This window comes from Tympanuchus pallidicinctus, unplaced genomic scaffold, assembly GCF_026119805.1.
Source record: "Tympanuchus pallidicinctus isolate F22 unplaced genomic scaffold, pur_lepc_1.0 scaffold4, whole genome shotgun sequence".
In the NCBI taxonomy this organism is placed as follows: Eukaryota; Metazoa; Chordata; class Aves; order Galliformes; family Phasianidae; genus Tympanuchus; species Tympanuchus pallidicinctus.
The window spans coordinates 34322578-34336939 of record NW_026294758.1 but is presented as its reverse complement, the minus strand read 5'-3'; the positions used below and the strand labels follow the sequence as shown (position 1 = coordinate 34336939).

Sequence of the window (14362 nt, the reverse complement as noted above, 5' to 3'; positions counted from 1 at the left end):
ATTGAAAAATGTAAGGAATATAAATATATTCAATCTCTTAACATCATACTCTACAGCAAGATTACAGAACGAAGGAGGCATGTTATAAACTGTATAACATTTTACTTGTTACGTTTAACAGACAGCTGCTCCGTTGGCATAGAATTCCTTGCACGAGCCCAGGCTTTGCTGCAGCAAATATAACTCATGTTGCAGTCGTGGAGAAAATGTGGATGTTTTAATCAACATGCATGTTGTTATGGGTGACCACTCTTCTGCTCATGGTAGTTTTAATCATAAATATAAAATCCTAGACACAATTACTAATAACAGTCATTTATTCTGGCCAAAACTGGACCAAAATCACAATGAAGCAGATAATTCATGCTCAGACAATAGGGAAACTGCATGTAAAGTGCAAAAGTCTATGACTTGCGTGTATCCAAGCCAGAAACTGTTTTAGTAAGAAGAGGCACTCTGTGAGACAATGATGTGTACAAATCTCCCTCTTTGAGACAAAGAGAAGGAAGGAGAGGGTGGAATTAGGAAAAGTAAATAAAAGATAAGAGGGACAAAAGGGTAGGCCTGTTGGTGATATGCTACAATTAAGGCAGACTTTTTCAGCTGCACTGTTCCAAAGTGCAAGCAATTAAAGTCATCGGGTAGGTTTTGCCCTCCTTGACAGCATGACTACAGGATTTGGATTAGGGGAACAAAAGGATTTGGGCTCTTGATACATTGCCTAACTTGTAAAAAGAAGTTGCATTTGGTTAAGGATCTTGTTAATTGCAATTCACTAGGCAGGTTTGTTCTTCAAGCTTTTCCTCTTTCTTGCATTTCATCATGACAGCAAAGTAAATGAACATCATGCTGGGAAGGGAATTATATCTTTACTCCTGCAGAGGTTCAGCTCTGGCTTCATTCAGGAGAAGTGGAGATCAGCATGCCAGGGCCTTGTATCTGCAGCTTTAACTGTTGATTTAGTTTCATAGATTTTAAACTGATATTTATCGCATTTATAGATGTTCAGGGGGGATGTCCTCTTGAATCCCTGACAGCACTTAATTATGATCCCAATTATAAAATGTCTCTGATCTCTAGGGAGCATGAAAGGATCAATAGAGAATGAGATAGCTGAAGAACAGAAAGCTCTTCTGGGTCATTGGTTATTTCCATCCTTGTTTCCCGCCCTTCCTGCCCCTCAACCTACTGCTACTATTCCTGCTGTTGGAAATATGAGGGGAAAAATTATTATGGTGTTGAAAAATAAGTGTAGCAGCAGTGCTTGTGACTACCAAATGATCAGTATATATAAAAGGTAACATGACTTGCATTGGTTGCTGAAAATTAAAGGAGAAGATTTGCAAATTTTATGTTAGAAGTAGTAATGTAAAACCACTAGCCTCACTAACAAGGAGGTTGTCCGTATAATCCAGATGAAGGACTCTACATAAAATTGACTGCTGTATATAAAACTTCTGCTTTTCTGAAGTATTTGTACATTGACAAGTATTTGCAGTACCACAGGAATTAATTTGCTGAGTTTTTCTTTAACAATTATCATTTTCTTCAGTCTTACAGAGATTTTCTGAGCAACTACTTTTAGCTCATAGCATTTAGGTTGGGATGTAAAGTTTATCAGAAGTCAGCCATTTTCAATTCTTGGTAAATTCTTCCAGTTTAAAATTTTCCAACTTCGTTAGAACTTGCTCATAACTTTGCTTAAAGCTTAGTTTTGATTTTTGTTCTCCCTTGCTGTTTCCACTTGACTTTTATTGGATAAGTTTCTTAGGAGAGAAAGTTGGTAGCCTCTAGATAAGAATGATAAAAAAAAAGACTACTTGAGTTACATGTTGATGTGCTGGCATTCCTGCATAGACTTCTGTATGAGAGTGGCATACAGATGACAGACTGAATGGTTCCTCCACCATAATGTAAAGTCAGAGGGGGAAGATCCTAGTGCCTTTTCTACATTGTACAACCAGAATAATCCAACATGTATCATTACATCCTTGGCATAGCTCCTCTTGCTAAAATTCTCCATACTGAAGCAAGGTAATAGCTGGGATTTTAAAATGTACAGAAGTGACACTGTTAAAAGCAGAATTTTCCTCCTATGTGAAAAAAATCTCCTAGGGAGATTTCAGCATTTTAAAATTACTTTCTGATTTTAAAATCAGAATCTAATTTTAAGATGAGAACACTTAATGCAGTTTTTTTTCAAGCTGAAATACTGAAAGGGGAAAGCTGCCCATCATTAATAAAATTGAAATAATTTGCTTTATTTAAATGAAAAAAATAATCTTGACAAACATTTCAAAATTGTTTGCCAGCTTTTTTGGATCGTCTTTTATGGGGAAAGATTTTTTTCAACTTTGAACATTGAATTTCATAATTTTAGAAAGCCACAATGATAACTTAAAACATTCTCTTTCTGCAGAATCTTTTACGTCATTAGTACCTTTCAATAACATTTTTTGTTTGGCTTTATGCTATCAAAATCAAAATTCTGCATGTCTTTCCTTGTATGCACTTGATATTAGTTACGTTTTCCTTCATTCCTACACTTCTTTCCATTAATTTTCTTGTCAAAATCATCTGGGAGAGAGAGGAACTCCAAAAGAGGAAGATGGCTGTGTGCTACTAAAAGAGATGTCCAACTATCCAAAACATTATGGAATAATGGGTGAAACTCCACTGAAGTCAATGGAGCTTTAAATATTGGCACCAACAGAAAATATGTCCCGTAGAGTGCAATTGCATTGTTACATCTTGAATGCTTTTCATTCTCGTGATAGAAGTTAGTGAAGGAGACTCTTTTCAAGCACTTATACATTTATTATTTTAAAAATCCATTTCCTCGAAGAGGTCAAAAGCTCTTCTCATCTCCATAGGGAGCCCAAGGGAATTTTGGCATTTTAGAGTACAGCAGGTATCCAACCGCATTAAAATGTTAATGCTGTTTTTTTTGACCATGCTGTGGTTTTGTCATGAATCAAAAGTGGTGAAATTTAATTATTTTTTGATTGGAAGGAAAAAAATTCCAGCAGGAAAAATTTCACATTAAAATCTGATTACTTCCAACTAACCTATAAAGGACATTCTCCTTCTGAAAAGCCCATAAACCCTATTGCTTTGTATCACTAGTGTGATGCTATAGTACTGTTTTTATCCTGTTTCTGGCAATTTTCTTTTGTGTAATACATGCAATAAGCAGATTGCACATCTCCTCTAATAGCTGAATGCTTTTTTCTTGTTTGACTATTCAGCCATGCTGGAGTTTCCCACCTTGCCTATGTTGATATTTTTTCCTTAAGAGCAGAGAACAACACAATTATTAGTTTTTATTCATGTTCATTATTTTAGAGCCCCAAGACCCAAACAACACCTCTCTGAGCAAAGCACTGTGGGATTCTGCAGATAATCCCTGTCTGAAGAGCTTTTGGGCTGAGGCTCCCATACCCTGGAGCACGCTGGTTGTTCTATGGGCAGATTATAAGTCTGGGCCACTAAATTCTAAAGTCTGGTTCACTAAATTCTAGAGATTTAATGCCTTGCCCTTCTCATGCAGGAAATCTGTGACCAGCCATGGAGAGGAAGCCAGATCTCTTGCATGGTGGTATGGCTCCCTCAGTTCCTGACACATCTGTCCTCCTCTCTAGTGTATTGTTGGCCTCCAGTGCAGACAAGTCTACCCGAGGAATTTTCCATTGAGTTCTGCTGTTGATGAGTTTCTTTCTCACCAATAGGTGGAAACTGACAGCCCGGTTTCTCAGGTGACACAAGGAACGGTTCTGCCATCCCAAATGAGGCAGGAAAAACATCACGCAGAACAAGGAATTTTCCATAAGAAACTGTACCATAGCAACTGACAAAGACGTTGAAGCACATTACACTTTCTCTGCTTGTTGCAACCTGTGCTTTGATGCAACAGGACATCAGAAAAGCGAAGATTTGTGTTTTTGTTTTGTTTTGTTTTTCTTTTGCTTACTTATTTCTTTGGCCAGGATAGTGATTGCTTTAACTGGTGCTGCTTGATCATAAAGAATTTATTGCAAAATTGTGTAACCTTTCCACATCCATCTCCAAGGTCTGTGCCAGAGCCTGTGTTCTGGCATGCACTGCCATGTAATAGCTGGGGAGGGTGAGGGAACTATATCTACAAACTTCCATGAGATCACAAGCTTTTGAAACTGTAGGGTCACTAACCAAATAGGATGCAGGAATATTTCCAACAGGGTAGCAGCTGTGTAATATGTGGCACTAAAATAAGGCTGAGTCACTAAGAAATAGTGATAAATAAGCCAGCAAAAATTGCTGTTTTTTTCTAAGCAGACCCCAAATGAGATTGCGTAATATAATAGAAAAGAATCATTGTGCAGAAGCTACTGGCTGAGGCACTGGTTTGAATACAGCCAAATTTCTGCCATATTAGAAACAGCATTTAATCAAAATGTTGTATGAAATCTCAAAGGGAAGTCTTTGAAGGGCAGATGTTTGTCTTGTTCCATAGCAGCTGTAACAGGCTGTTCAAGATGAACAAATCTAAATTAACAGGGCCTAAAATGCTTAAGTGCAAAAACAGGAAGAAATCTAATTAGCACTACTAATCAGCTGAGGTCTGGAGTTTCCCCTTCTGTTGAGCTGGAGCAGTTCAGCCATCTTCCCTTTCTTTTCAGAATTTATACTTCACCCTACCCATACTTAGTCTCCTCCCTTGTGTTCCTTTTCAAACCTATGAGCAGTTCAGGCTTGTGCTTCTCACGGGAAAAGGTAAACTCCATGATCCTCCTCTCCACTGTATCTTCATACACAAATTACCAGGTGGAAGCTGCATTGTGCAGCACATCTGTTAAGCATGTGCTTCTATTTTCATACACATTCATTGCTTGTCTGATTAGAAAGACTGTATTCCTGAGCAAAATATACTTCCTTTCTGTGAAACTTCATGCTACGTGCTCCCCTTGATGGCAGTGGCAAGTCTGTCACTGATTTGGGGAAGTTGTGTGAAACTCCTGTAGACCTGGGCTTGAGCTAAAAACTGCTTACTGGAGCAAATGTCATTACAGCTGTTCATAGCTATGGCTTTTAGCATGCTTCTTATGTGAAAACATCATACTCTGTGCAGCAGCAGGGATAATGAAGGTTCTCTAACCACTATAGCTACTGTAACTAACTTATAACTGGGTTAATTATAAGCAAAAAGACTGTTTTAAATACTATGAATTTAAGAAGAGGTTTTTCTCAGTGGTGTGGTTTGGATGCTAAGCTAGAATAGACCTCATTAAGATGCAGCTTACCATTTCCCCAACTTACACAACTGGCATTTCTGATGAATGTTTGGCACAATATGAAGTAAAATCATTCCAGTAGCCCCTGTTCAGAAATCTTAATTGGTTTACACTTACGAAGGTGTGGAAAGAAATCAAGAGCAAATAGTTTTTAAGTGTTGTTTGTGGTATGTTAATCCCTAAAGGCCTGTTTATTTTTATGTGGAATAGTACTTTAATGACTAACAACATACAGACTGGAGTAAAAAAAGAATTAGAGCAGTCAGAAGAGCAGCAGACATCATATTTTCTTTCATTTTTGTTGTCGTCACTGTGTTTGTTTGTTTTGTCTTGTTTTAATCAGCGAATGCTCTAGATTTCTTAATTGCTTTCTTTGGTAGTTTCTCTTTGTGACTTTTGATCTAGAATGATGCACTGAATTTCCCAGTTCACATTTTGTGAGTGAGAGCAGAGTTGGTTTCATGGTTTACAAGGCAAATCTGAAGACGGTGGAAGGGAAACAGAGCAGTTGTAAAATAATTTTTCTGAATGTATTTTTTTCATTCTAGTTGCTTTTATTTTTGAGTGTGTTTTAATGCACTTAAACTTTAAAGAGGTCAGAATCAGATGTCTATAAAAATAAAAGAAAGTATTCATTGAATTCTTCTTTAGATTTTGAAATAAGACAGCTGTTAGGCATTTCTAACATTGTTTTCAAAACACCAGTGTAAAACACACACACTTTCTGTCTTTGTGACACTGCCCAAATAGAAAGAACTTCATCTTCAGAAGAAAATATTATGAGGCAGCTAGATAAGCACTTTTGGTCTTATTTTGTAGGTTGGGAAAACAATGATGAAGGGATTCACTCAGAAGTGTCTTGAAGTTGTTTGCGGAAGCCCTCATGACAAATACCTAAATATCTTTCTGCTTTTACGTGTGTCTGTTGTGGTTTCAGAAGTAAACAGTGTTGCCTCTCGGTAGTTTCTCTGGAAGGAAAAATGCAAATCAGTATGGTTATTTTTGCAGTTAGAGCCTGCTGTATTTTTAGAATGTATGGCCGAATTACCATTCTCATAAAGAAGAAAATGTTAAAAGGGAAGAACAAATGTGACGAAAGCAGTGGTGAAAAGAACACACTTGCCTTTAAGTTAATAATGATTTTTATGTAGAAAAGGGCTCTGGCCGTTTGGGAAGAATACAGGAAAAATGCCAAACCATGTAGGGATGCAATAAGGAAGGCTAAGTTCCACTTGGAATTAAATCTGATGAGGGAGGTCAGGGAGAACAAGGAAGGCTTCTGTATGTCAGTAGCAAAAGGAAGATTAGTGAAAATGTGGACCTGATGCTGAATGAGGTGGGTGCCCTGGTAACAGAGGATACTGAGAAGACAGAGTTACTGAATGCCTGCTTTGCTTCAGTATTTACTGCTAAGACTGCCCCTCAGGAATCCCAGACCCTGGAAAGAAAAGATTCTGGGGAAGGGAGGACTTCCTGTTGGCTGAGGAAGATCTGGCCAGTGTCTGTCCAGGCAAATTTGATGCATACAAATGCATGGGCCACCATGGGAATCATCCATGAGTACTGAGGGAGATGGCAGAAATGATTGCCAAGCCACTCTCAATCATCTTTGAAAGGTGATCATGGAGAATAGGAAAGGTGCCTGAGGACTGGAGTAAAGCCAGTGTCACTCTCGTCTTCAGAAAGGACAAGTAGGAAGGCTTGGGAAACTACAGGCTAGTCAGCCTCATCTCTGTCCCTGGGAAAGTGACGTAACAGCTTATTCTGAATATCATCTCCAGGCAAGTAGAAGAAAAGATCAAGTATTCAACTTGAATTCACCAAGAGAAATCATGCTTCACTGATTTGGTAGCTTTCTATGGGGTCCCAACTGGGTGGGTAGATGGAGGGAGAGAAGTGGATGCCATATACCTTGACTTCTGCAAGGTTTCCCTTGCAGGTAAGCTTAGGAAATGTGGGATAGATGAATGGATTGCTGAGGTGGACTGAGAACTACCTTACTGGCAGAACTCAGAGGATTATATCAGCAGAACAAAGTCTAGTTGGAGGCCTGTAGTTAGCAGTTCTCCTAAAGTGTCTGTGGCTGTGGTCTTGTTCAACATCTTCATCAGTGAGCTGGATAAAGACATAGAATGCACCCTCGGCAGGTTTGCTGATGATATGAAGCTGGAGAGGCTAACACACTAGAAGGCTATTAAGCAAGACCTGAAGAGACTGTAGAGCTGAGCATAGTGGAGGTTCAGCAAAAGTAAGTGCAGAGTCCTACACCTAGAGGGGAATAATCATATGCACCAGCACAGGTTAGGGGCTGACCTGCTGGAAAGGATTCTGCAAAAAAGGACTTCAGTGTCCTGGTAGACAACAGGTTGGCCATGAGCCAGCAGTGTGCCCCTGTGGCCAAGATCAATGGCATCCTGAGGTGCATTAAAAAAAGAATGGCCATCTGGGCAAGGCAGGTGATCCTCTCCCTCTACGTTGCACTAGTGAGGTAGTTCTGCGCTCCCCAGTTCAAGAAAGACTGGGAACCTGTAGAGAAGGAGGATCACAAAGATGATTAGAGGCCTGGAGCATCTCCTTTATGAAGAAAAGCTGAGACACCTGGAACCATTCAACCTGCAGAAGAAGAAACTGATGGGGCATCTTAACAAGTGGGCCAGGCTCTTTTCAGTGGTGTATAACCACAGAACAGGGGGCAACAGGTATAAATTGGAACATAGATTGCATACAAACATGGGGAAGAACTTTACTGTGAGGGTGAGAGAGCACTGGAGCAAGCTGACCAGAGAGGTTGTGGAGTTTTCTTCTCTGGAGATATTCAGAACTCATCCAGACACTTTCCTGTGCAATTTGCTGTAGGGAGCCTGCTTTAGGAGGTGGGTTGGACTAGATGATCTCCAGAGCTCCCTCCTAGTCTCCACAGTTCTTTGATCCCATATGTGGGAAGATTTTGGAAAAAGTTGCCAATAAATTTTGGAAGTAATCTGTAGATGATTATGTTATTTTCTGACTCTTTCTTTTCTCTTTAAAATTCTGTCTAGAAGAGCAGACTAGAAAAACTGTGACCTGGAAATGCTGGAGGCCCATTTTATTGATGTTGGGCTACCAAAAGCCATGCATCGCAACTGCGTAACTGGCTTCACACCAAGTCCTTCTCAAGAGTAACACCTCGTGCTCATGCTGGTGGTGGTCTTGCAGAAGGCAATGATTAGTTGACACTGGTTGTGAAGCAGTCTATTAATCTATCCTGGTGACATCCTGACTTTGAGGCTGACCAGTGACTTACGCTTTGTGTATCTGTTTCAGTTCAGTACAGGCGACACATGTACCAGCAGACAAAATGCATTTCTTTAGCTGCAAAAGCCAGTTCTGAGCAACTATAGAGAAAAATCCATATGTGACACTGAGACAGAAAAATTCACTGCTGACAATAAAAACGATGGTAATTTTTAATACTTTCTGCACTGATAAATATATAGTGTATTCTCCATTACAGATGAATAAGTGTAGCAGCCATTTGCATTGATTACTGCTGCTCAAAATGTTTACCATATTCGTGAATGCACAAGCAACTGGTACTTACCTACTCTGTGAGAGAACTTGAACTTCAGAAAGAATAAAACTAAAATTATGTCTGTCTTCTTGCTGTGCAGACTACAGTTTCTTTGAACTGTTCTGTAATATCTTGGTGTACAGTAGTCCCAACAAAACAGACTTGCTTTTTTTAAAAGCACCAGTCACAGAGAACCAAAGTGAGAACTTTTCTGCCCAATGCATTTTGGTTTCTCGCAGTGGCTCCCAGGATTAACATTTGCATTCACTTCAGAATGCATGTGTTACAGAAGAATCAACTGTAAGTACTTTCCAAGAATAAAGAGCACAAGGGGAAAGGTGATTGTGATTTATGCTGACATCTATTAAGCTTTTATAGAATATCACACGTGTGTAGTAGCTATAACCATAAAATTAACTGGTACTAATTGGTCAAAGCTGCCAACTCAGTCTGCTTACGAGTGTTACAGACTTTTTTAGGTCATGTTCATTATACTGGCATAGTATGTCAGATCCTGAATAAAGTTCATTCAGCCATTTTTGATGTTCTTCTTCTTGTTGCTCTGCTATGTGTGCGTGCTGCCATCAGTGAGAGTTCACATCTCTGCAAAGACTTTGAGTCTGTGTGCTTTGGGAAATATGTGTCTCAGGTATCTGCCCAGCGGTCTCTTCTCCTGCAACAGTGGGCTGTGGGAGGGCACCCTTTGATTGAGCCTTGCCAGGTGTTTTCCTCTTTCTTGGAAACTGACAAGAACAAAATGTTCAAACATTCCTTTATTTCCTCCCTTTTGAGGCATGGAAGTAAGGGGAAAAATAAAAATAAAAACAAAAACAGAAAAAGGCTGTAACTGAGTTCATTATTGTGCAGTAAATCAACCAGTAAACTTCCATGCATTTTGCTGTATTTGGGCAGCTCCTGTTCCTTAGTGACAGCTACTTGGCTCAGCACACTGTAATTATCAACTCAAAAACAAGATGCTTTTAGGTGCTGAAATCATAATGGCAGAGACTGAACTTGTCTTCAACCTCCTCATGGGCCACAGCTTTAAAAGATCCCATTTAGTCTGTGCTTTATTGTGTTGTTGCATTTGATACTAAGCTCTGACAGTTCGTTAACACACTAGACCCTTTAGGAAGCTGTTACCCTAAAGAACAGATCTTTGTTTTTCATTAGCTGCTGATGTATCGTGCAGTTGCTGTTTGGTTAATGCATCTGTGTTCACTTTCTTTCTCTAAAATAAAGGCTTTTTTTATATATGTATGGAAGGGAATTTGTACACTTGTGAAACTTTTCAAAGTCCTCATTTAAACAGAAGGAACAGAAACAGACCTGTTAACCTGTTGGATGTAGTTAAACTGAGCACTCTCTGCTCCTACTTTATGGCCCCTGCCTCCTTGTATTTGGTTGCTGGATGGACAGAGGGGCTACGTGTCAACCAGATGACTGATACCTGCTGTCAGCGGCCACAACGACATACAGAGCATGAGATTACCTTTCATCTGCTAACAGGACAAGGGATCCTATGCTGCGCAGACTATTTACAAGGGAGTGTGTGTAAAGCAGACTTCATTTCCCCCAACAAACTTGTTTTGACAAAGAAAGAGTCTCTTTTATTGGTTTGAAATGTAAGAAAATATAATTTTAGCTGACAGGTAACAATAGTCAGAGCTCAAGTAAATGGAAGGAGACTACTCGTAATCTTTGCTAGGCCTTTTATATCTGTTAGTTCTCATATTACATGAAAATAACATGCAGATCCAAGAGGAGAGAAAAGAAAATACAGCAGTTTTTTTAAATCTGGGAAGTCCTGTTGCTCCATGTTGTCAAGTCACATCTTTTCTCACTGTAACCATGAGAAAGATTGTTTATCCTATCAGGACAAATAGAACATATCCTTCTACTACTGAAAGATTCCTTGAAGTGTTCTCAAATCCTACTGGGTTGTGGTTTAGTGTAATTTGCAGAGTAGTTCCAGGTAGCAGCATCACTGTTTATTTAAGCAAAGTGTAGTACAAGAGGCATGCCACAGTCTCATTTCCATCCATCCTAGGATCTGGGGAGATTATCATGCCCCGGAGAACGATAAGACATTACACAGGCTGCAGAAACATCATGACTTTTATACACATTTTATGGCCTCAGTCCTTCGGAGGAGAGAAGGGAAAGGCCAGGTCAGCAGAGGAGGTGATGTGTGATCTGGGGTAGGTTTGAAAATTTAAGCATGTATTTGTGTTGATACAAAGAGAGAACGTGCAACAAAATAAAAGTGATACTTTCTTTGCAGTCCTAATCATGTAAAACCTTAATCATGTTCTATCCTGCAAATTCTCTGTGACTTCATTTGAAAGACTTATAACTGAGAACTTGCAGAGCATTTCTTTGAAACTTTTACTAATTAGTAATCTTCAGACTGCTTTGTGGTTGTAGTTGAGCTCTCTAACCCAGAAGTAGAAATGAATTTTCTAGGTGTACTTTGCATGTGTATGCTTCTAGTTATAGCTGCCTTTGTTATCAGTAAGGATGGAAGTTCTGAAACTATGACAGAGGCCAACAAGGAAAAGCCACCTAGAGATGTAAGCTGCTGTAGATGGCACACCCTAGCAAAGTGGTGTACCACCCTGTCAATGAAAGTAAAGCAGAACAGCAGTAGCTTTGCCGAGGAAGGACTAATGCTGAACTGAAAAACTGAAAGACAACTGTAAGAACACACCTGCAAGAGACAATAACCTGCTTTCCACATCTGCCCACCTGCTAAGATGGTTCTGCTTGCCTCTCCTATTGTGTGGGGTTTTCAGGCAAGATAATGGTTAGTGCTAACCCATCTGTGACCCCAGATGGAGGAGAAGAAGAAGGGCAAAATGAAGTTCTTTTATTTTCAGTGTAAAGGAAAAGTTCTCTTTTTCCTGCTGATTTTTTTCTTGATAAATAATGGGATAATCTGACCAAAGGTCAAGGATTGTTCCTTTTCTTATTTGTTTACCTTTCTTGATGTCATTGCATCTTCTGTGAGTCCTCTTCAGGAATAACCCAAATTCTTATTTTAAAATGCAATTACACTGTGTTTGACAGCCATATGGGATGAAAAGCAGGAAAAGAGGTAGCATACATAAAACTATAAACATGAGTAGCCAAGTGGCCTCAAAGCCTTGACTGCATGCAATTCAGCTGATGAGTGAAACTTCCACCAAGGGAAGAAATTACCTCAGCTAGTCCAAAGAAATCAAAACATGGGTGTGCCTAAGATTCAGCTTTCCTCGTGAAAAGCCATACATTATCATGCACCCTGATAGAATTCTGACAAGAGCTCTAAAGCTGGGCAAAAATTTCTCAAAAAAGCGTAAGTAGTAATGTTTAAAAGCGATATATAACTGAATTTTGTTGTGCTCCTGTGATATCTTCTCTGTTGTTTTCATTTCCTTCCTTGCACAATTACCTGCAACAGAGCAGTCTTACTAATCTAAGATGGCAAGATAAGGTGCTGTGATAATTTTTCAGTAAAATAATTCAGAAAAAGTGGTAATGAAGTCTGTATTAATAATTAACTGTTTTGTCCTTTTTGAGAGGACAGAATTTGGGATTGTGAGCCAAATATGTAGTTTACTCTTGCATTGGACTGAAAGCTGGATTTGGTTTTCACATTTCTTTTTCAGAGATCAAAAGTAAAACCTTTCTATTTTCCCTCATATTAAGATACTTAATGATTTTCTTTTATTTTAAAAATAAGAAAAGTAAAGCAGTGAAGCATACAGAAGAATGAGGCTATCTCCTTTGAATTGTACCTTTAAGCTCACTTAGTCAAAGCTTGAATGTGGCTCAGCCCTTGAAAGTGTGATGTTTTTTTCAGGTCCTGCTTCTCAGACTGGCATCTTGGGATGCTTGTCAGATTATGCTGGTTTCTGGAAAAAAAAAACAAAAAACAGGTATAAAAGAGTTAATGCGTTGAAGACGGTATGTTTATTAGCACTTCTCCCATGCAAGCACCTATTGCACAAGATATGCTCCATGGTACTTTCCTTTGCTGAGTGCTTCTCTTCCTGTGGCTCGAAAGATCCATAAAGATTAGTGCTGTGCTGAGGGAAAGGATTTCCTGGCCTGTGCTAAGAGAAGGGTAGTGGTGGTGAGATCATTCTCTCCAGCTAATTTAAACATGTAAGGCAGACGATTTGCCACAATAAAATAATACTATTTTTATAGTATAGGACATTTAATTCTGTACTTCCTGCACAGGAGTTCAAGTTTTGTTAACTTTGCTCTTTAAGTTTTGTAACTTTTGGCATTTACAAATTAAATGCATGAGCATCTGCAAAGGCAGAGTTTGATCAGAAATGTAGCATAGTTTTCTGCTTAGAGCTGATTTGCAGTACTGTGCTGAAAAGCTGTTAGTAAGCAGGAAGCAGCATATAGAAAAAAAAACCAACCAAAGTGAATAATACCTACTGTCTATTTTGAACATACACTGACAAATTCAGTTATTCTGACATATACCAATTGTTTCTGCACGCAACTTGTCAAAGGCATATTTAACACTTCTTTTAACATTGAAATAAAAAAATAATGCCACGGTACTGAGGCTTGAGAACCTTGCATACGTTAGTTCTCATAAAGTAAAACTCATGCCTGGAGAAGCTGTCAATTTCATTATTTTTGTTTTTGTTAAGGGTGAATTTAGCTTATAAGGCTCATGTATCTAAAACCAGGATAGCATTATTATTATAATTTACTATTAAGTATTTTTTATTTGGTTATAAGGATATAACTGAATGTGGCAATCTATCTCTCTGTAGGATACTGAGAAGATTTTGACTAAATAAGAAATTTCTGTTGACTTAGAAGTCAAATAGAAACCCACAAAAGTCAGCAAACACATGAATTTCAGTCAGTGAAATGCCATGATAGCTACAGCAGAATGATTTTATAGTGCTCAAGAGCTGTGGTGCCTCACACCCTTAGGAAAGAACTGCTACCTGGACACTATTCCAAGCGCTGCAAGTTGTGTCACAAGGAGAAACCTAATTCCCAGTCAAAACAATGGAAACACAGGGATTCAAAGTAAAGAACCCGTGAGGATTTAAGCTGTAAACAAAGCCACTCAAAGGACAGGCTACAGTAGTCACAGATTTATTGGGTTTATCATCAGATACATCTCCTGACAGTTAGGAAATTCCTGGAAATTATGCCATTCTAGTGAGTGCTTATATGTGTCTCCAGCTCTTCTTCCAAGGGAGATCGCAGCCCATGGAATTGCCTCCATCAGCTTGTCCATTAAATAACTGAAAGACTGGGAAAGTCACTGATAGCTATACAAACTGTTTCAGATGCCATACTTGTAGTGGTGAAGTGAAAAGATTCGAGTGTTCCTCTGACTAAGTAGTTCCCCTGTGGATTGTTCATGTTCTGTTTTCTATGTCCTGTATGGCATCTCTGATTTGCGTTAGACTACATAAAAGCAGATTTTCTGTTGGCTTATTTTAATCTCATTAAAGGGATTATTTGTGTCTCAAGTGTGGACTATATACATGTAAACTGACTGCTTGCTTGTTTG

At 39.0% G+C, this 14362-nt stretch overlaps 1 protein-coding gene across 3 annotated transcripts in view; it reads left to right on the top strand.

The window, feature by feature from the left end:
* Positions 1 to 14362, top strand: part of NTRK2 (neurotrophic receptor tyrosine kinase 2) — a 206149-nt gene that overhangs the window by 131024 nt on the left and 60763 nt on the right. Inside the window, exon 14 of one of the 3 annotated variants that reach the window (XM_052701546.1) lies at positions 3729 to 9356. The exons of the other annotated variants lie outside the window; for them this stretch is intronic. Within the exon in view, the coding sequence (XP_052557506.1) occupies positions 3729 to 3739 (11 nt within the window). The 3' untranslated portion in view covers positions 3740 to 9356. Of the gene's footprint in view, positions 1 to 3728; positions 9357 to 14362 lie in introns of those variants that run through there. 3 annotated transcript variants of the gene reach the window in all.